Source organism: Sturnira hondurensis, unplaced genomic scaffold (genome assembly GCF_014824575.4).
Source record: "Sturnira hondurensis isolate 20B ecotype Veracruz unplaced genomic scaffold, ASM1482457v3 Scaffold0011192, whole genome shotgun sequence".
Taxonomy (NCBI): domain Eukaryota; kingdom Metazoa; phylum Chordata; class Mammalia; order Chiroptera; family Phyllostomidae; genus Sturnira; species Sturnira hondurensis.
The window spans coordinates 609,857-633,708 of NW_028083823.1; the positions used below are offsets into that span (position 1 = coordinate 609,857).

General features: G+C 36.6%; 1 protein-coding gene across 2 annotated transcripts in view; it reads right to left on the bottom strand.

Moving 5' to 3' along the window:
• Positions 1-8,893: 8,893 nt before the first annotated feature.
• PRRG1 (proline rich and Gla domain 1) overlaps positions 8,894-23,852 on the bottom strand; it is a 100,329-nt gene continuing 85,370 nt past the window's right edge. For both annotated transcript variants that reach the window (XM_037059552.1, XM_037059553.1), the window contains exon 4: positions 8,894-9,872. In XM_037059552.1, coding sequence (XP_036915447.1) covers positions 9,387-9,872 — 486 coding nt within the window. In that variant the 3' untranslated portion in view covers positions 8,894-9,386. The remainder of the gene's footprint in view (positions 9,873-23,852) is intronic.

The window sequence follows — 23,852 nt, forward strand, 5'->3', positions numbered from 1 at the left end:
AGGATTTCTAAATTTTATACTTTTATTTCTCCTCCTCACTTTTTAGGTTATTGATATTATAGTTTATATATTCTTACATTGGGTAACTAGTAACAGATTATTGTAATTATGGTTATTATTACTATATTTGTTTATTAAATTTTATACTAGAGTTGTAAGTGAATTACACACCACCATGCTACATTATGGGATCTAACTCTGTCTATATACAGGATCCAGCAGAAGTGACACCTGCTTGAGTGTGGTTAGTAGGGTAATAATATAGGTGTAATAACTTGCAGTTTTAATTTGAATATTTCACCTAAAATGTCCTATGGTGTACTTGAGTATGATGTTGTTATGTTACAGAATGACATGCTTATGACTTTGTAATAAAATATTTTTATAATAAAAAAGGGGTGCTATTTGTGTCAGACCCTGTATTTACCATTACCACTAAGTTTTATGCTACTTTCTTACTTTTTAAATGATATTAGCATCCTTTTACTTCCACTCAAAGAACACTTTTTAGCATTTCTTATATGACAGATCTAGTGTTGATGAACTCTCTCAGCTTGTATTTGTTCAGGAAAGTTTTTATCCTTCCTTCATTTCTGAAGGACAGCTCTGCTGTGTATAGATTCCTTGCCTAGGTTATTTTTTTTCAACATTTTGAATATACCATCCCATTCATGCCTGGCTTAAAACACAGACATCTGCCCACAGTCTTATGGGGATTCCCTTGTATATAACTTTTCTCTTTGTGCTTTCAAAATTCTTTCATCTTTGACATTTGACAATTTAATTATAACATGTCTCAGTGAATAAGATTGAACCCTTTTCAGATTCAACCTATTTGGGATTTTTTAGAACTCATGGGTCTGGATAGCTATTTTTCTCCCCTAGTTTGAGCCTTTTACAGCCATAATGCTTGAAATATACTTTATGGCCTTTTGTTGTTCTTGTCTCCTTCTGGAATTACCATAGTGAAATATTGTTTCTTATGATTGTGTCCCATATGTCCTGTAGGCTCTATTCACTTTTTCCTTCTGACTGGGTGATTTCAAATATCCTGTCTTCTAGGTCACTGATTCTTTCTTTGGCATATTCAGTCTCCTTTTGAAGCTGTGTATTGAATTACTCAGTTAAGTGACTGTATTTTTTTAGCTCTATGATTTCTGTTTTTAAAAATTGTTTCTATTTTCTTTAACTTTTCATTTGTTTATGTATTATTTTCCTAATTTTTTTGTCTGTGTGTATAGTTCACTAATTTTTAAAAGGATTATTCTAGGCCCTGGGTTAGTAGCTCAGTTGGTTAGAGTGTTGTACTGATACACCAAGGTTGAGGGTTCAAACACTGGTTAGGGCACATATAAGAAACAGCCAATGAATATATAAATAAGTAGAATAACAAATTGATGTTTCATTCTCTCTCCCCTTCCTCTGTCTATAATCAATAAAAAACAATAAAAGGATTATTTTGAATTCTTTGACAGTTCATGGATTTCCATTTCTTTAGGGTCAGTTATCATAGCTTTATTAGTGTCCTTTGGTGGTGTCATATTTATCTGATTTTTCGCGATCTTTTTTTCCTTATGTTAGTGTCTGTGCATTTGAGTGAATGGTATTCTCTTCCAGATTTTACAGGTTCGCTTTGGTAGAGAAAGTTCTTCACCAGGCAGCTCAGTTTGGATTTCTAGATGTATCTGCTGGTAATGTCTTTGGGCAGTTGGGCTTGCTGTCAGGGTCTATTTTGGGGTGAGTCTGCTGACTGAGCTGGGAGGTTGGGAGGTATGTGCCACTGACTGAATACAGTTGAATAAGACTGCTGGCACAGTTCTCTGCCTATGTGAAAGGTGTAGGATGGGCTTCATGGTTGTCTGGGTTCTGTGGTCAGCCTTCCTATATAGTCAGGACTGGGTACTAAACAGTAGGTGGGGTTATTTATTAATATTATAGAATGACAACTCTGGAAATCAGATTCTTGTTTTTGCTACTTGTTTTTGTTACTTGTTCTAATTATTTGTTTTAGTGACTTTTAAACTCATTTTGTAGCTTATATTCTTTGTTATGTGTGGCTACTGAAGTGTTTCTATTATTGTAGTGATCAGCTAGTGATCAGAGTTCCTAGAAGTGAAAACCAACCCCTTCCCCAAATGGCATCCTAGCTTTTGCAGGTGGTTTCTGTGTGTTGGGGAAAACTTTGAACTTCTAACCAGAAAATATGCAACTCTCCCCTAATGGGGAACCTGAAAGTCAGACAAAAGGTGGGAGTTTAGAGTCTTCTTAGATTTTTTTAGAGCATGCACCCAGCTCTGGATATGTGCTTGGCCTTCTCAATTCCTAAGACCATGTGGGAGCTTTTCAAGGTTCTTATTCTCTGTATCCCCCAACATTTCTTCCTAAGCTTTTCAATTTGTCTATTATTTACCTATTTAAAATTGTTATTAATGGATTTAAGTATTTTTGAAAACACTCCCCAAGTAGTTGCCTCCAACTTGGAAAAGTTCCAAGTAGGGCAAAATAAAAGCAAACCCTTTGAGCTGATACTTCAGAAAGCTAAAATATAAGACTAAGCAACCAACCTCAATTCTTGGAATAAAGTCCATTTTGCTCCCTCTAGTAATAGAAACCAATACCTGGAATGTGGGCTGTTTTCCAAGATGCTACTAAAAAGGAAATGGGATAAAGCCAGGATAAGTTAAAGGTTTTTTTTCTTGTCTGGTTGCTGTTAACTTCAGTTTTCAGAGTTCTGATGAAGTTGATTCTGACATTTTTTTTTGTTCGTTTTGCCAGTGTAGGGTAAATGGAAGCAGTCTGGCTTCCTCACCTAGGTGCCTGAGTAACTAAGGGAGCAGTTTCCCATAGCCTTGAATAAGCCTGATAAGTAGTGTTCTCATAGCCTTGAGACTGGGTCCGATAAACCATTCCCATATCATTAAGTTGGTTTGAATGTGCAGAATTATACTATTATATAATTTTCTGGCTTGAAACTGGCTTTGTTTTCCTCTAGTACTTAAGGCATCAGGGGCTCCCTGCTGGGTGCCACACTGGGGAGCAAGGGCCATGACATGTGCCATGCAGAGGGGACAGGTAACATGCAGTGTGCCACACAGAGACATGCAGGGGGACATGCAGCTTGCAGCATGTCTGGATTGCCCACCCTTAAATAAAGGCATATCAAATCTCCCCATAGCTCTGTGCATTTTCTGCCATCTGCCCAAATACTGTGAACCTGTCAGGCCTTGATCAGCTGCAACACAGCCAGTTTATTTGTTGCTTTTGTGGAAGAACATGCTTTTGGAATTCCCCATGCCACAGTTTTCATTGACATCACTCTGCTTATTTTTAAATATGACTTATGATTATATTAAAACCATTTTCTACAAATGTAAAAGGGCTGTGTATTGAAAATGTAGCAAGAAGTATGGTGATGATGGAAATGATGTACACAAAGAATCAGAACCATTAACATTGCATGGTTCTCTCTTCAAACATAATTTTAATAATGTATGTTGGTGGCCAGTATGGTGTAATTGTGAGTAGGAACAATTGGGTCAAAAACAGCATTTTTACCCCGAAGAATTCTGTCAGTGGAGGAGATTCTGTAGAGTTTATTTTTTGTGGGAAGATGAGGGACTATGAACTTGGGCATCAATAGATGTCATATTACAGTGGTTTTCCAAATATGTTAATCAAATTTTAATGTTTGCTACAGCAACTTGGACTAAGAGGGAGTGACTTGAAAGGTCACGGATGGTGAGGTTCCAAGCTTCCCATGTCTATAGTCAACCACTGCAGTCTCATCTGTTTAATATATGTATTAGGGATATATTAAAAGTTTTTGAAAATTGATTTCTATCACTAAATCTTATAAAATCACAACATAGACTGATATACATGACTATGATCTGGAGTGGAATTAAGGGTTACACTAAATCAGATTAGAAGGTCATCCCAGACTTAATCTGATTACAAAATCCCCAGAGGGCAAGGGCTGTAGGCACCCTCGCTTTCTAATCCTCTTAGTGTCTTACTCAAGGTAAGCCTTTTGTAAATATCTAACATCTCAGCAGTGGAAGAAAATATGGTCAGATAAATCTGTGGAACAAGATTATAGTGAGTTTTGAAATCTAAAAAGTGATTAAAATTACTGTGAACAAAATGTCACAAAACAAGCAAGCAAAATATAAGACATTGAAATTGAGAACAGGGTGACAGTGACCAGAGGGGACAGGGGAGGGAATTTCAGGGGAAAAGGGGAAGGGTTTGCAAGAACAAGTATAAAGGACACAGGAACAATAACAAGGGGGGTTAGAAACGGGAGGGCGGTGGGGAGCACTGGGAGGGTGGGCTGGGATGAAAGTAAAAGGCAGAAAACTGTACTTGAACAATTAAAAGAAAATGAAATTTTTAAAAATGTCACCATACAAAATAAAAAAGCTTAGGGAAATAGCAGGCGGTAAGAATTATAGCAGAAGACAAGCATTAAGACCAGCTACTAGAATGCTACTGATGTTTTGGGCAATTCATGGTCTTTAAAAAGCTCTCACTTTTTAGGTATTGGATATGTTTGGGGAAGTGATTTAAGAGGATTAAATACAATTCTTACCCTCAAAGAGTTTCAGGTATGTACAAAGGGCTTTGTTAGAGAGAATGAATAGGTAACTTCAAGGAGGACAAAGACACAGAAGAGCAGCTCTGGACCTTCTATTTTGAACTTTTCTGAAATACCTGAAGACTTCAAAAAGAGGGAAAGAGGCAAGTCCATATGGTCACAGCCAATTGTGAAATTGGAAAAAATGAGTTATTATAATATATGTGATAATAGTGTTATCTCTAAGGACGGGGAATGAGGGAGCCTTCTTGTGGTGCTAGGAATGTCTTGATCTAGGTGTTAGGTTTCATGGCTGTATTAACAAATATGTAATTTATATAATTAGCAATTGCTATATATTTTTAAAAGTTCCTTGTTATGATATTTTGAACAACACTTTGGGGCCTGATGCTTACAAGATGGATACTTAGACTTATAATTTATACTTAAAATTCCTCCTTGAAGCCCTGGCTGGCATAGCTCAGTGGAGTGAGTGTGGGCCTGTGAGCCACACGATCGTGGTTTGATTCCCAGTCAGGGCACATGCCTGGGTTGCAGGCCAGTTCCCAGCAGAGGACGCACAAGAGGAAACCATACATTGATACCTCTCTTCTTCTCTTCTTCCCTTCCTTTCTAAAAGATAAATAAATAAATCCTTAAAAAAATTCCTCCTTGAATATAATAATTTAAAATTTTTATACCATAAAAATCAACTCATATTTACATTTGCTTGGTTAGTGACATATCACATTAGCTTTTACTTTTTAGGTAACTATACTTAACAAGCTTTCCTGTGGTTACAAATGTTTCCATTTTGTGATTTCCTTTCTCATCTTCTAAATATCAAGTGCAAGCTGTTCTGCTAAGGAGGAAAAAACCAGCTCCTTGATATCTGCAGACAAACTATTCCCAGTACTTGACAAACTACACTACTGCAGAGAGTTCAGTCTATCATTTTGGAGCAAGTGTTCCCATTTTGTGTCATACTAATATCATTCAAAAGCAGTAGAGAACGTTATTTCTTATTGATAGCACCCTGAGGTTGTCCCCAGATAATTCCTGATTTCTTTACTGAGCAATAGTCCCTACATTCATAAGAAAAAGGAAACATAATTGACCTTGTTAAAAAGACCATAATTAATAAGATTTTATGTAGCATGTTTATTAACTAATCATAATAAAATTAAGACATGTTAGAAGAAATCTCTTGGGTTTAAAAATAGCTTTATTTAGCATACCAAAAACATAGAAACATAAGAAAAACCTTACCTAGTATAAACACAAAAATAGTTAAATACCATAATTTAATGTAAACCAGGTGTTTCAAAATGTGAAATATTATAATAAAATACATGCTGTTTACACAGAACCAAGTTAAAGCAACCTCCAGAACATCAATTGTGAAGTCATAATTAACAATGAATCAAACACAGTATCAGTATTTGTAATGTTCAGTAGAAAAAAGAAGTCATTTAATTTATTTTAAATGGATATAATTCACTGTGGCATTCAAGTAGGGAGACAGATAATGCCAGTTCTATGATTCCAGACACCACCACTGCATGTGGAGATTTAGAAACCATTCCACTGGAAGACCTACTATTAAGCCCATTCTTTATTTGAATGCAAACTGGTTGATTCAATTTAGTTACTGCTTAAAAAAGGTACTAAATATATCTGCAAAAATAAACCTTTATTGAAAACGACGAATGGTGAATGTAATATCAATCAGGTAAGAAAGGCAAAAGCATAAAAATATATATTGTTCCAGAAAAGCCCCTTTAATTATAACAAATGTTAAGAAATTCAGCTTATAAAACCAGATGGGGTAGGCAAAAGGTTTTTAAAAATGTAAAACCCAAAGCAAAATCAAACCAAACCAAACCAAACAAAGCTAAGAAAATGCTTCTTGAAGAAAGTGGTATTTTATTTATCCTGTCATCAATGCTGCCAGGGGACCTGGGGCTGATGCCAGTTGTCACTATGGAGTAGAGTGCTTTCTTTGACTAACCATGTAAAAAGCTATGGTCATTGATCAGTTTAAGAATTTGGCTTTTGCTTCAAGGATTAACATTCATTCATATACTGCAATTCAGGTATCTCTAAGAGACAGAATCAAATCCACTATCAGGAGTTTAAAATGTAAAATAAAGTTACAAGAATACATAGTTAGTAATGTTTTATTCTGCTCCTTTGTCTAATTTTGCAATTCTCAAACTTCCGGTCTCCAGACATCCTTATACTCTTAAAATTTATTTGGGACCTGGATGCCAAAGAGCTTTTGTTTATAGAGTTGACATCTATCCATATTTGCCACATTAGAAAATGAAATTAAAAACTGATAAAGTATTTATACATTTAAAAATTAAAAAGCCATTTGCATATTAACATAAGTAACATTTTAAAGAAAAATAGCTATATTTTCCAAAGCAGCAAAAAGATCTGTGGGAAGAGGGCATTGTTTTGATTTTCAACAATTTTGAGACAGAGCATTAGAGCGACAAGACAAATAATGTTTGTGTTATTGTGAAAATGTCTCACAGACACCCTGAAATTGGGATCTGAAGGACTCTCAGGAGCTCATGGGCCACACTTTGGAAAACTGCTGGTTTAATCTAAGACCTAATATGAATGACCTAAAAAAGTCTACACAAAAGGAGCATTACTTTTCATTTTAAAATAACCCAAAATATCCATACATACACACATAAGTCACTGTAGAAAATACTTCCACTTACAGCTTTCACTAAAAGCCAAGATCACCATGTACTCATGACCAAATTCAAAACAATATTTCTGCTGAGACCACATCAAGATGGATTCATTTTTAGCCCATGAAAGCTAAAAAACCTATTAACTAAGTACACACATTTTAGATACCTTTCTAACATTCGCTTAATCCTGTTTGTGCTGAGCTGGCTATGGTCTTTACATTGGAACAGCCTTGGTATAGACTAGAGAATGAGAGTTTAACTAATAACCCTTACACTCAGATTAGGAACATGTTAGCAATTTACAGAGCAGCAGTCTCTTTTTCTCACTATGTGAAAATTCTGATAAATTTTAGAGAAAGAGAGGGAGACAATTCTCTTTCACGTACAATAAGAACAATGCTATGGTCTTACACTTAGATGACTCTTAACATCTCACAAGTAACTTTCATGCACACCATTTCATTAGATCCTTTGAAGCCACTGGAGAAGGGCAAGACCCAAGATTTTACTGCAGTTTCAGAGTTAAGGAATTTGAGGATCAGATATGGGTGTTTCCCAAAGTGCCAGGGCAAGTATGTTGCAAAAGGGGATTAGAATTCATGTCATTTTAGTGGTAGTTTAAGATTTTCCTTAGCATTCCCTCTTCCTTTGGTTCCACAGCAAGATTGAGGGAGGGGTCAGTAGGGATGGAGATGGAGGCAGCAGGATATGACACTTCTGAAACCTGCATTCTGTGGCCTCATCCACCATTTTACCCAACACTGAGGAGGCTTTTGGGAGTAGCAGACACATCTCCCTGACTGATATAATGAATTTCCCACCAGTACATACATTATGGAATTTCATATGAAAACAACTGTCTTACTTTTTCTTTCTGAGCTAGTTTGTGTTGGCAGTTCATTTACAGCCTGTTCACTCTGCTCCAAGGGAAAAGTAAAAATCCTGCAATTTAAAAAAATCTGATGAAAATACAAAATGAAATAGCAAAGACAATGAGAGCTCTATGAAGTTATTAGAATGAGATTTATTGTGCACCTGGCACAACACACTTAGCAATCTTCCTCCACCAACTGGAGAGCAATCTAAAAATCACAGTTCTTAATTTAACAGGAAATTCCCTCAATTATCTTGAGGCAAAGACTTCAGTCTATACAAAAACATTAAAATAATTTCAATAATTTCAGCTAAATTCTTAGATGCTTAAAGATTCTGTGATGGTAGGAGAGGGAGTAGACAGTAGAGTAAAATGCAATGAAACAGCAAGAAGAAAATAATTAGTGCCACCAAAGATCAAAGGAGAAGTCTTTATGTATTCACTGTCAATAATACCTATATTTACTTTAGAAATTATGATGTTGGCAGGAAATCCTTTCCACCAAGATGTTATTACAAATAGCAGGAGACATTCAAAGATAGTAAGCAAACACTGTTTAATTGGGGGTGGGACAGTCAACAACAAAAATCTCTCCTACAAAACTAGCCAAATGCCACTAATGACTAATAATTTTCTTGCTATACACTATAAGCAAGTTATTATTTACTGTGCCTTCCCTCTGTCTTTCTGAGATGTTCTGAAAATCAAGATGGACTACATGCATTTTTCCCTTTTAAGGTAGTTGAAGAAAAAAGTTAATAAAGCCAGTAAGAATTAGAAAACATGCTGAGTTCATCTTATTTTCAAAATTTAATGGCATATTGCTACCTATTACACATATTGGTGACCCCCCCCCCATATTGGTGAGTAGTATTCTTTTTACAGGTGATTTAGACATAAGTTGCACATGTACTGGGCTGACATACACATATGTATATATGTAAATATACATGACACACACATATGTATAACTCATCACATCACATCACATGAAGACCTCTACTGTTTTTCCCTCTTCATGTATTTCCAATAGCTAAAATGAGCACAAATAAGGATTATATAGTAGGAAACAAAGCTAATGAAAATCAAATCAGAAAATGTGAAGTGGTATGCTGTCAGAGTCCAATAAAATACTCGATGCACATTTATGTAGTGGTAAAGTGCTAGAAAGTTCTTTCATTAGTATTCTAAAAATGATTACAGTAAAAAGAAGTTTGCAGTTTCATTTGATAGTGGTGACCACAGGCACCATAGCAATAGCATTGGCTGAGTTGGAGTTGATGATGTCCTCATACTCTGGGGGTGGGTCTAAATGAGGTTCTGTTCCACTCCTCTGAAGGTTCACCTGGCCAGTGGCTTCCTCATAGGTTGGTGGAGGATCACAGTTGGACAGGCGAGTAGAGACAGAATCTGAACGCCCAACTACATATTCCAGAAAGCCTGGTGACATTCCACTGCTATCAAACACTTCATCTGGTGGGGGAGGTGGAGTAATAATATTAAGATGCTGAGGGAAAGGGATGTGACTTTCGGTCACTGTCTGTCTGCGAGTTTTGTTTCTTAGAAAGCATCTCCAGATTAGGAAAATGATAAGGAGGATAATAAAGAGGCCAAAAATTAATGGAAAGGTAAGATAAAATTGAAACCAGTCACTTCCTCTGTTACTTTCTCCTTGTTGCGCTTTTGTATAGGTGTTCCAAAACTCCTTCTGAAAATAAAAGACAAAATAAATTGAAAATCAGTATGATAAAAACATAAGAAATATCAAATGAAAAAAATTGTTGGTTCTGTTAACATAATGAACAAAAACCCCAAACCAGATTTATTGGTTTAAATGACCTACAGCCTACATTTTTCATGACAAAAAATTACAAATAAATCATGGTGCTCACTCTGGATCCTTCCTAAAATAACACAGGAGTCTTTTCCAAGACTTGGAATTGTTTATATTTTCTGCTATGAAATTTTATTTTTTCACTTACAGAATTTTTTAAATTTTTCAATTACAGTTGACATAATATTTTATTAGTTTCAGGTGTACAACATAGTGATTAGACAATTATATGATTTACAAAATAATCACCCAATAAATGTAGTACTGATCTGACACCATACATAGTTATTATAATATTATTGGCTATACTCCCTCCCTATGTTGTACTTTACATACCTGTAAATATTTTAATAACTGGCAGTTTGTACTTTTTAATCTCTTCACCTTTTTCACCCACCCCCCCAAACCCCTCCCATCTGTCAATCACCAAATATTTCTGTATCCATGGGTGTATTTGTTTTGTTTGTTCATTTATTTTACTTTATAGATTTCATATATTAATGAGATCATGTGGTATTTGTCTTTCTCTGACTTATTTCACTTAGCATAATATCCTCTAGGTTTATCCATACTATCATAAATGGCAACATTTCTTTCTCTTTTTTTTATGGCCGAGTAACGGTCCATTGTATATGTATACTAGCTCTTCTTTATCCATTCATCCACCAATGGACATTTATATTGCTTCCATATCTTGGCTGTTATAAATGACGGTGCAATGAACATAGGTGTGCAGATGTCATTTTAAATTAGTGTTTTGGATTTCTTCAGCTAAATATCCAGAAGTGGATTTGCTACACTATATGGTAGTTCTATTCTTAAGTTATTGAGGATTCTCCATACTATTTTCCATAGTGGCTATAATAATTTACATTCCCATCATCAGTGTTGTGAGGGTTCCCTTTCCTCCACATCCTCTTCAACACTTGTTGTTTCTTGTCATTTTGATGGCAGCCATTCAAATGTGATGGTGATATCACATTGTGCTCTTCATCTGCATTTCCTAGTAGCTGGTGATAGTGATTCTTTTTACCTGCCTGTTAGACATATGTATGTCTTCTTCTTTGTAAATGTCTATTCAAATCTTTTGCTCATTTTTTAGTTGTTGAAATGCATGAGCTTTTAAAATATATTTTGAATATTAACCCCTTATGAATGTATGATTTGCAAATTATCTTTTCCCATTTGCTATATTGCCTTTTCATTTTATTGATGGTTTCCTTTGCTGTGCAGAAGCTTTTTAGTTTTATGTAGTCACATTTATTTTTGCTTTTGTTTCCCTTGCTATAGGAGTAAAATCCCCAAAATATAGCTGCGACCAATGTCAAGAAGCTTATTGGCTATGCTTTCTTCTGTGTATTTTATGTTTTGGGTCTTCTGTTCAAGTTAACACTATGTATTAAGTTCCAGCCATGATGGAGGCATAGGTAGAAACTGTTTGTTTCCTCACACAACCAAAAGGAGGATAACAACCAATCTAAAATCAATAAACAACCAGAAGTGCCAGAAATCAAATTGCATGGAACTCCGATAACCAAGGCATTAAAAAAATAGTCAAACAGAACAACCAAGCCTGTAAGAACCCATGAGGAGGTGGTGGTCCGCATGGGGGTTGGGGGCTGGCTGAAGACAAAACTGAGACTGATTGACTGTGGACTACAGATGGTGCTGCAGTGGCAGAAACTCCCAGCCTCCCATGGGAGTTCCTTGAAAAGTGGGCTAGAGGCCAGCAAGTGAGCTGCATTGTTCCCTCTCTGGCCCCTCCCCCACAGGCAGCACTGCAGCGCAGCGAAGAGGGTTGCCCTGCCCTGGTGAGTACATAAGCCTCCAGACCTTACAACTTATCAGGTGCACTGAGACAAAGAAATATGGCCCAAGTTAAAGAACAGAGCAAAACTTCAGAAAGAGAGCTAAATAATGAGGAGATAGCTGAACTATTAGATGGAGAATTTAAAGCCCTAGTAATCATAATGCTTACAGATCTGATTGAGCTTGGCTGCAAAATGAAAAAACAAATGAAAGATACCCAAAATAAATAAAGCAAAATATTCAGGGAACCAACAGTGACAGGAAGGAAACCAGGACTCAAAGCAATGATTTGGAACAAAAGGAAAAAATAAACAAACATTCAACCAGAACAGAATGAAGAAACAAGAATTTTAAAAGGTGAAGAGAGACTTACGAACCTCTGGGACAATCTGAAATGTTCCAATACCCGAATTATAGGGGTGCCAGAAGGAGAAGAAGAGTAAGAAATTGAAAACTTTTTTGAACAAAATAATGAAGGAAAACTTCCCCAATCTGGTAAGGGAAATAGACTTCCAAGAAGTCCAGGAAGCTCAGAGAGTTCCAGAAAAGTTGGACCCAAAGAGGAACACACCAAAGCACGTCATCAAGTTACCCAGCATTAAAGGCAAAGAGACAATCTTAAAAGCAGCAAGAGGAAAGGAAAGAATTATCTACAAAGGAGTTCCCATAAGACCATCACCTGATTTCTCAAAAGAAACTTTGCAGGCAAGAAGGGGCTGGAAAGAAGTATTCCAGGTCATGAAAGGTAAGGACCTACATCCAAGATGACTCTATCCAGCAAAGCTATCATTTAGAATGGAAAGGCAGATAAAGTGCTTCTCAGATAAGGTCAAGTTAAAGGAGTTCACCATCGCCCAGCTCTTATTATATGAAATGTTAAAGGGACTTATCTAAGAAAAAGAAGATCAAAACTATGAACAGCAAAATGACAATAAACTCACAACTATCAAAAAATGAACCTAAAAAAAAGAAAAACAATGAAAACAAAAACTAAGTAAACAACTAGAACAGGAACAGAATCAAATAAATGGAGATCACATGGAGGGATTTCAGTAGGGAGGGGGAAGGAAAAAATAGTGGGGAGGGGAGGAATTGGGGGAAAAGGTACAGGGAAGAAGAAGCATAATTAGTAGGCATAAAATAGATGGGGAGAGATGAAAAAGTTGGATAGGAAACAGAACTCAAAGAACCCATGGGCATGAACTAAGGGGAGGGAATGCTGGAGGGTTGGGGGTTGCAGGGCAGAGGAGGGATAAAGAGGAAAATTGGAAAAACTGTAATAGCATAATCAATAAAAAATACTTAAAAAGATATATTAAAGAAACTTTCCTTTCCTCATTGTATGGTCTTGACTACTTTATTGTAAATTGTCCATATAAGTGTGGGTTTATTTCTGGGCTGTCAATTCTGTTCCATTGTGATCATTGTGTCTGTTTTTCTGTTAATACTGCACTATTTTGGTTATTGTAGCTTTGTAGTGTAGTTTGAAATTAGGAAGTATGATACCTCTGACTTTGTTCTGTTTGTCGATTGCTTTGGGTATTCAAGGTCTCTTACAGTTTCATAATATTTTAGGATTTTTAAATTGTATTTCTGTGAAAAATGCCATTGGGATTTTAATAGGGATTGCATTGAATTTGTAGATTATAGGGATTATGGACATTTTAATAATATTAATTCTTCCAATCTATGAGCACTGGTCATCTTTCCATTCCGTTGTGTCTTTCTTAATTTCTTTCAACAGTCTCTTATAGTTTTCAGTGTACAGGTCTTTCACCTCCTTGCTTAAATTTATTCCTAGGGCCTTGGCTGGTGTGCCTCAGTGGACTGAGCACCAGCCTGCAAACCCAAGGGTCACTGGTTTGATTCCCAGTCAGGGCACATGCCTGGGTTGCAGGCCAGGTCCCCAGTAGGGGGCGGGCAAGAGGCAACCACACATTGATGTTTCTCTCCCTCCTCTCCCCTCTGTCTAAAACTAAACAAAATCTTTTAAAAAAATATTTCTTAAAAAATTATTCCTAAGTATGTTACTTTTATTGATGCAATTGTAAATGGGTTTGTTTTGTCTTTATGATTGTTCACTTTAGTGTATAGAAACACATCAGATGTTTGTATACTGATTTACCATATTAGTTTATTATTTCTAATAGTTTTTTGTTGGAGTCTTTAGGGTTTTCTATAAGTAAAATCATGTCATCTGCAAATAGTGACAGCTTTACTTCTTCCTTTTTAATTCAGATGCTTTTTATTTCTATTTCTTACCTGACTGCTCTATTTTGAACTTCTAGTACTATGTTGAGTAATAATGGTGAGGGTGGGTATCTTTGTTTTGTGTCTGATATTAGATGAAAAACTTTGTTTTTCATTATTAAGTATGATACTAGCTGTGGGTTTGTCATATAGAGCATTTATTTTGTTTAGGTACTTTCCTGTACACCCATTTACTGAGAATTTGTATCACAAACTGATGTTGAATTGTTCAAATGCTTTTACTGAGTCTACTAAGGTGATTATATGATTTTTATACTTCATTTTGTTAAAGTGGTGTGTCACATTAATTGGTTTGCAGATGTTAAACCATCCTTGCATCCCTGGACTGTATTCCACAAGATCATATTTTGTTGAGATTTTTTACATATGTGTTCATCAGGGATATTGGCCTGTAATTTCATGTGTGTGTGTGTGTGTTCCTTGTCTGGTTTTAGTGTGAGAGTAATGTTGGTCTCCTGAAATGCATTAGGAAGCATTCCTTCCTCTACAGTTTTTTAGAAGAGTTTTAGAAGGATAGGTATTAAATCTTCTTTGAATTCCTGACAGAATTCACCATTGAAGCCATGTGATCTTGGATTGTTGTTTTTGAGTTTTTTTTATTACTGTTTCAACTTTGGAAAGTTGTAGCGTTCTAAAAAATTATTCTTTTACTTCAGATTTATAATTTGTTGATGTACATCTGTTTATAATAGTCTCTTCTGATCCTCTCCATTTCTGTGATAGTTACTGTAAGTTCTCTTTTTTTCTCTGATTTTAGTTACTTGAGCCTTCTTTTTTCTTAGTCAATCTAGTTAAAAGTTTATCAACCTTATCTTTTTAGAATTATTTATATTTTCTATTGTCTTTTTGGTATCTATTTCATTTATTTCCACTTTGATTTTTATTATTTCTTTCCTTCTACTGACTTTGAGCTTCATTTATTCTTTTTTCTAGTTTCTTCAGATGTAAGGTTAGATTGTTTACTTGAGATTTTTTTTTGTTTTCTTGAGGTAGGCCTGTATCATTATTAGCTTCCCTCTTGGTACTGCTTTCCTCCATCTCATACATTGGTATTTCATAATTTCATTTTTATTTGTCTCCATATATTTTTAAATTTTCTTCTTTGATTTTTTTTTTGTTGACCTGCTAAGTTGTTTAGTAGCATGTTATTTGATCTCCATGTATTTTTTTTGTTTTTCCAGTTTTCTTCTCATAGTTCATTTCTAGCTACACACTATTATGGTCAGAAAACATGCTTGATATGATTTAATTCTTCTTAAATTTGTTGAGACTTGTTTTGTGTCCTGATAGCTGGTCTATCCTTGAGAAAGTTCTATGTGCACTTGAGAAGACTGTGTATTCTGTTGCTTTTAGAGGGAATATTCTGTATATATCTATTTAGGTACCTCTGTTCTAATTGCTACTTAAGACTACAGTTTCTTTGTTGACTTTGTATCTATCAGGGTGTCCCACCTTTTGGTGTCTCTACACCGCACTGGAAGAAGAAGAGTTGTCTTGGGCTACACATTAAACACATTGCAACATGTAATCACACACAAAAAACTCAATGTTTTAAGTAAATGTATGATTTTGTGTTGGGCTGCAGGTTGGACACCACTGAAGATGATCTACCCACTGATGTAAGTGGGGTTTTAAAGTCCCCCTACTATTATTATGTTGCTATGAATTTCTTCCTTTAGGTATGTTAATACCTATTTTGGTGGTCCTGTGTTAGGTATATACATAATGATAAACATTATGTGCTGTTGATGGATTGTCCCCTTTATCATTATATACTTCCCACCACTGGCTTTTGTTACCATTTTTGGCTGAAGTCTGTTGACTACTGTGTGCTTGGAGTATCACCTCCCATCCCTTTGTTTTGAGCCTATGCTTGACTTTAGAGCTCAGATGAGTCTCCTGAGGCAGCATGTAGTAGGGTCTTATTTTTTAATCCATCTAGCCACTCTGTGACTTTGATTGGTGAGTTGCTTCAACTTGCCTTGAGGGTAATTATTGATAGATGAGGGCTTACTCTGCCATTTTATCTTTTGTTTCATTTGCTCTATATCTCTATTTTTTCTTGTTTCTCCCTGCCATTTCAGTGTGGTGATTTTCTATGATTGTTTTCTGTTCCAGTCATGGGTTCTGCCAGTGCTGTTCCCCTGGTTCCATCCCCTTTAGGAGGTCCAATCTGCCCACCTTCAGACGTATGATCTCTTGGGCACTCAGGTGCAGAGGATCCTGTGTTAAGCTATGGATGTCCTACTGGTTGTAATTTAAAGGCAAGAAACAAAGGAAATGACTCACTTCTCCATGATACTGACATCACTCTGGGGAATAACATTTTTAAACATATACCTATGGAGACCTACTCAATTTTCTTTTATCTGCAGATGGAGATTTCTCCTATCACTTCCTAATCTTTCAGATCACCATCTGCTTTCCCCCCATTTATTTTTTTATTTTAAAAGATTGTATTTATTTATCTTTAGAGGGGAAGGGAAGGAGAGAAGGAGAGAAATATCAATGTATGGTTGCCTCTCGTGAGTCCCCTGCTGGGAACTGACCTGCAACCCAGGCAAGTGCCCTGACTGGGAATCAAACTGCGATCGTGTGGTTCACAGGCCTGCACTCATTCCACTGAGCTACACCAGCCACCCCCCCCCCGATTTAATCTCATCCACAAAAATGAAGAAGTATATGATTTCAAATAATTATATAATTCTAACCTTAGATAAACACATTAAAAAGTGGCTCTTTTATATTACCCACACCACCTTGGGATAATTAAGCATCAATAATGCACATGAAAATGATTTTATTTTCATGGTCGGCTGCATAATTTAATTTCTCTGGGTTTTTTGACATGCTAGAAATAAAAAATATACAGACTAAAAGAAAATGACCAGATTTTTCTTTTGCATGGTTAAAAAGAAAGCCTAGACCAAAAGGTATTATAAAACCAGATTTTTACTTTACCTGTAGTAACTCCATCCACCTTCAGTAATGAAGGTATAATTACTATTTCCACTTGCAAATGAGGAAATGGAGGCCCAGAGAGGTTACCTACTAATATACTCAAGGTCATTTAATAAAAAAAATGTTGGAGCTAGAATTTGAACCCAAGAGGCCTGGCATACAAGCCAACCAAAAAAGCAATCTGCCTTAATGTATAAGACATTTTGAACCTCTCTGGCTAGTTTCCTAGAAAATTCAATCTGTCATGTTAAGTTTTAGTCAAAAGTGAGCTGGCTCAGTTTATAAATTAAATATTTTTAATTTAAGTAACATTGATCTGAAAGAAAGGTACTGACAGATTTCTTTGGGAACTAGACTTATGTTGTTATTTAGGCCAGAGAATCAGATGAAATTCACTCAAAGTCAAGATTAATATAATTGCCATTAAAACAACAAAAAAAACCCCTCAGCTTATGTCTCTGTAAGCTATTTAAAAAGTTCTTTATCTTACTAAAAGCAGGCAGACAAAAGATATCCAGGAAGAGTAAATGATTCCAAGACTTGATAAAGCAGTGTTTTAGATGTATTGAAAATTTGTGTAATGAAGAAAAATCTCATTAAAGGTTCTCAGTAATTTTAGATCAGGCTAAAATTATACAAATAATAAATGTAATCTGAATGTTCCAGATGGGTCTGACAACCATTTGAGAGGGAAGAACTGCAAGAGGTAGATGTTTCATCACAGTAGATGAGTTTTAGAACAAAATTCAGTATGTGCAGGATTCTATCACACAACATTAGTTGCTCTTTTATAAAATGTGTCTTTCTGTTTTGAATTTTCTCACTGCCATTTATTAAAATTTGAGTGGCTCAGGGCCTGAAGGAGTACTCATAATGCAGAGTAGAGCTGGGAATGTTTTACAGTCTTTGATGAACTAGCTCAGAACCTACCCTGCGGGGTTTGGAAATGGGTAATGTTTCAGGTTGTGCTGCTGAGGAGGGCCCAGCAGCATTTATACTTAGTGCTCACATGCCTTCTCCCTTCCTTTAACAAGTATCACAGGAAAGGAAAGGAAAGCCTATCAGAGATGAGGGGAGAAATAAACACCACAATCCTAACCTGAAAAGCTGCCTAATTGAGAACAAGTTGGGGAATTCCAGCAAGAGGTTGTCCAAAATTTTTAAGATTCTTTAACAGGATGGATGGTCTGGAGAAAATGACTAGAGTGACACAAGTCACTTAACATCTCTGTGTTAACATATACAGAGTAGGAATGTACAGATATAACTTCTGAGTAAACAGAAAAATAAAACCTTTGTAAATTACTATATAAAAAGGAAGGCATTATTTTGATAACTGCCACTATGGTATAGACAAGTTGCTAAGAAACTGTTTATGCTGAGTATTGTGCCAATTCAATTTAGAAAGCTATATAGCTAGGGGATGAAGACGAGTGTATGGTTTCATGTTTTTAAAAAATAATTATGGAGACTATTACTTTGCAAGGTGGCACACAGCTTACATAAAGTAAAACCTCTATAATGTAGCTATAATTATTTGGAAAAGGTTAAGATTTGAATTCAGTGTACTTGAGTGGGGAATTGACAGCTGTACTGGTGTAAGAGGCAGCAGCAGGACTGTCAAATCCCAAAATATCCCTCATGACCACTATTCAAAATTGACTGCTAAAAATTCATTATTTCAGAGTTCTGGCATGAGACAAGAACCCTGAACTTAACTCCTCCCATGGACATACTAAATCTGAAGCTACATATGGAACAAATTCCTGTGGAAAAAAACCTAAGAATTACCTGAACAATTCCTACACATTGAGTGGAAAGAAAAAAAACAACACATTGAAGCAGGCAGGAGAGGCTGAGACAAAATCTTGCCATAAATCTAAACCCTGGTGCAGTGACCCCCAATCAGGAGGGAACTCAAAACCATAAGCTTCTCCCTGAGGAGCAAAGGATTTGAACCCCATATCAGCCACCACAACTTTTAAGATCTGCCTCAGAGAGATGAGACCCTGAAACATCTAGCTTTGAAAGCCAATGGGGCTCACGTCCAGGAGACCCACAAAGTTACAGCAAACTAAGAAATGGTTTTAAAAGGTTCATGTGAGCAGACTGCCCTAGCACTAGAAGCCAACTGAGACGCCCTCAGACTATGTGAAAGAGGTTTACTTGCTTACCTTTATGTATCGGCCAGAGGGGCAGATATTTAATTTAACACACATACAGGGGCTTACTGAAGTACTCTGAGGGATGGAGGACAGCAGCAGCATCTTTGTACTCTCCCTTTGCCTTGTTTTAGCTCATTGGTCTCTCACAGATAGCAGCTTCTATCCTAGTCTGGCACCCTGATTTTTGCAGCTGTCACCCAGAGGTCACATGGTTCTGGTGGCCAGCAGGGCTTATGCTCATCAATCCCATAGGACTGTAACCAATGAGAGAAAATGTTCTTTTTTATTTTTTTAAAGATTTTATTTATTTATTTTTAGAGAGAGGGGAAGGGAGGGAGAAAGAGAGGGAGAGAAACATCAATGTGTGGTTGCCTCCCATGCGTCTGCCACTGGGAACCTGGCCCACAACCCAGGCATGTGCCCTGACTGGGAATCGAATGAGCAACCTCTTGGTTTGCAGGCCCATGCTCAATCCACTGAGCTACACCAGCCAGGGCCTTTTTTTATTTTTTTAAATATTTTATTTATTTATTTTTAGAGAGAGGGGAAGGGAAGGAGAAAGAGTAGGAGAGAAACATCAATGTGTGGTTGCCTCTCATGTGTCCCCTACTGGGGACCTTGCCCACAACCCAGGCGTGTGCCCTGACTGGGAATCAAACCAGCAACCCTTTGCTTCACAGGCCCATGCTCAATCCACTGAGCTACACCAGCCAGGGCACCAATGAGAGAAAATGCTCTTAACCAGCTACCACTCACAGGGCACAGCAAGACTCTACAGAGGGGAGTCAAACTCATTTTCACCAGGGGCCACATCAGCCTCATGGCTGTCTTCAAAGGGCCAAATGTAATTTTAACTCCTTAACAGTTAAGGAGTAGTTACATTTATAAAGTCCTGAAATTATTAGTTTGACAACCCTGGTCTACAGACTGAGGTGCCAAGTCTTTCTGTGAATGAGGCCAATTAGCTTATCTTCATAGCTGCAGCCTGAGGGGCAGGCTTCTAATTAAACACATTCCTAAGGGCTGCCTGTCATCAAGCTGAGGGCAGGAAATTACAAAGAAAGGAGAATTCAGTAAAGTGGAAAGTATAAATAAAACCAAACATAGATTCTTTGAGATTAAAAAAAGGTAAGTCTCTAGACACACTGATCAAGAAATAAAAAGAAGACATGAATTACTACTATCAATAATGAGAGAGAAGACATTACAACAGATCATGAAAAGGGAACAATATTGCTATGAGTGACTTACACTAATTATGATTTACCTCTAGCTATTGGGTGTATTACAACTGGGTATATTATTACAAATTTTTTTTTTTTTAGGAAGAAGGGGGTAAAATGTTTTTTTAATCAGTAACCAACAGAGTCTGCCACACTTCTCATCATTAGCAACTTAGAATATATTAATTTAGGCAATCACTTTATTTTCTTTCCAAGAATGTTGGTGGTAGGGCAATCCATAAACAAACTGCAATGAGCACAGGATTTCTAGGATAATGCAAGTAACACAAGATGTAGTAGCATGGTCAAAGCAAATAGAATAGTGTATGCTGGAACAAAGTATCTTTTTGTGGTAAATTGAGGAATACTAAAATCTCTAGTAGGTAATTACTTATCTCTGTTTTGTCTAGAGTTTGCTGTACATTTTAATATTTTAAAATAAAAAACAGCAAAGTGGAATGTAAAAGTTTTAATGAAAAACTAATATAAATTCTAGATTTATGGGGAGTTATTATTTTTATTAGTTTACCTCATTTTAGTAATTAGTATGCACCTGGATCTTTATAATGTATAAAAATGTATCTCTGTAGAATTGAAAAGTTTCATTAACTTTTCACAGAACTAATTCTTTATCATCTCCTCAACCTCTTCAGACATTATTCTAGAACTACAATGAAACCTCACCAGTTTATTTAGCCTGAAGACAGCTCTCTTGAAAGTGATTTCACCATCAAACCAAACAAAATTGTCTAAAGGTTCAAAATTGTCTAAAAGTTCAGGTTATCACTTCTCTGATAACAAGAAATGTCAGCCTACTTCTACATTCCTTCTTCACTGGCTCAATTATATGGCAAGTTCTAATAAGCTTTCTTCTCTTCAAGACATCCTGCCATATCTAAGTGAGTCATCTACATGGTATGATGCTCTTGAGTACTAGATTAGGAATTAAAAGCCAGGAGTTCTAATTCCAGTTGGAAATAGGGCACATCACTGGCCCATTTGGCACTCACAATGTTTGTCTAAAGATGGAAAGAAAATCACCTGCTCTGCTTGTCCCAATTTGTGTTGTACCAGAGCATTGTAAAACAGTAAAAATAATGCAGCAAAGTGTGGGTGAGTAACAGCACCCAATATTTTTATTTCAATCATAACTGCACTTGAATAAATACATTGTGATGTGCCTTTATAATAACTGAGTAATAACCAGCATAAGAAGTCTAGAAGTAAATCATTCCATTGTACAAACCCTGGCATAACCATCACTAGTTAAATTAAGAGAGAACTGTGTTCAATGCAGAGAAAGAGGAGGGAAGACACTGAATTAGGAGGCTGGGCCCCATTTTGGGCTGCACCAATCAGTAATTTGCTATGGGAAAATGTGCAAATCAACAGCTTCTCTAGGGCTGTTATTTGTGGAAAGAAGAGCTTGACTCATTTGGTTTTTATGGACCCTATCAGTTAAAAGATGAGTGGGGCCTATCCCATCAGTCTTTCTTCAACAATAAAATGGAAAGAAAAACCAGCCTTTAGTCTATTCATGATGGGCAGTGATTGGTATCAAATATTAGCTTTGGGAATGAGATAATATCTTAACATTCAAATGATAATGCTATTTTAAGTTATGACATTAGAGCAACCTTCTAAAGCATACAATTCAAGAAAAGGCAGAGCCTTCCTTGCTCTGCTGGTTGCTGTATGTATAGTGGGAGAATAAATCCCATTTCAGTTTGATGGTACCCAAGACTTAGGGCTGACTATCATAAAGTTCCAATTTCCTTTGTCATTGATTTTATTGTACCTTCAAAGTGGCTAAACTGGATCATATTTCTACAGTTACTAGTATTCCAACTATGAGAGTCATCCACAGTCAGAAGCCTTGCCCTAGAGGGACTGTGCCTTAACACTGGGGGAAAGAACCAGTGGCAATACCAATATTTAAGGAATCAGCAGCTACCCACTGGCCAATATTAAAGGAATCAGCAGCTACCCACTGTAACAGAAATTGATTTCAAGTAGTGGTCCCATCCAGATGGGAATCTCTGAGGAATAGGCAGTAGTGACTGGTTGCTGTATTTTATCAAATATAGCATGGATTGAATAGCATACTGTTTTTATGTATTAAAAAAAGAAGAAAAAATATGCTTTCAGCCAATCCATGACATATCAGTGATTGTAAACTGTGCTTCAATTTCAGACAAGTTAAAATGTGAATAAATGATCAGAAAATCAATGAAATATGGTAATACTTACTAGGTTTTGTCATACACTCGCCTGAATATCAAAGTAGCTACTTTTTGCCCTGGCCTGTGTGGCTTAGTTGGTTGGAGCATCATCCCATAAACCAAAGGTTGCAGGTTTAATCCCCAGTCAGGGCACATGCCTGGATTTGTGGGTTTGGTCCCTGGTATGGGCATGTGCGAGAGGCAGCTGATCGATATTTCCCTCCCTTCCTCTCTCCCTCTGTTCCCCTTTCTCTAAAATCAGTAAGCATGTTCTCAGGTAAGGATTTTTTTTAAGTACCTATTTCTTTTACTATTCATAATTATTTGTATTTTTGGTAATTTATTTGTGGTCACAGCCATCTATGGTATTATGTACAATGATAGGAAACATTAATATAGAAATATTCGGCATTTTCTGTTGGATAGTGTGTCATTTAACAACACTTCAGGCTTATCCTGGAATGGGTGGTTTCTGATTTTTTTTCTTGTTTCTTTTACTTTTTTGGAGACATGGGTTTAGTATATTAGGCTAAGGAATGTACTTCCTTGGGTTAATAGGTCAACAAATCCCTGTTCTCTGAATTCATGAATAACCCCCTCCTAGTATGCTGTAGGGGGCATGTGACATATTTCAGATGAGAAAAATAGAGTTATGAAACATTTACCAAGCTAAGTCACTGATCTAGTGTTCTTCTCAAGTCCCATTTTGAATGTGAAGGTTTTATTCTTATCAGTCCTACTGACCCACTGCAGCTCACTGTTGGATAATATGAACCATTTCTAACAATGACAGTACTGCCCATGAAGTAGTCGAGCATCCCAAAGCAGCAGCATGGTGGCTGACAGGGCCACTAAGATCACTAATGCACATGCTAGGTTGGCTTGTCACACTTTCATAAATTCAAAGTTACTGTTTATCCCTAAGACTCTGAACTACTGAGGGGAGCTCCAAGAAAGCCATTTTTAGGGTAATGCCTGTTCGTTCCCTTAGTGGGCATCCACTTAGCTCCTGATCCCCTTCATGCCCATATAAAGGGCAGGGTACATTTGAAGAAAAGGTAGAGAGTAGTATCAACAATGGAGCAGATTCTTTCAAAGGATTAAAACAAAGCGTCCAAATTTCCCATAGGTTAGGTGGATACTGTGGAAAACTTCAGCCATGTTGCTGCTACTCTGCGCCAGAGGGCTGTTTACCAGGCAAAG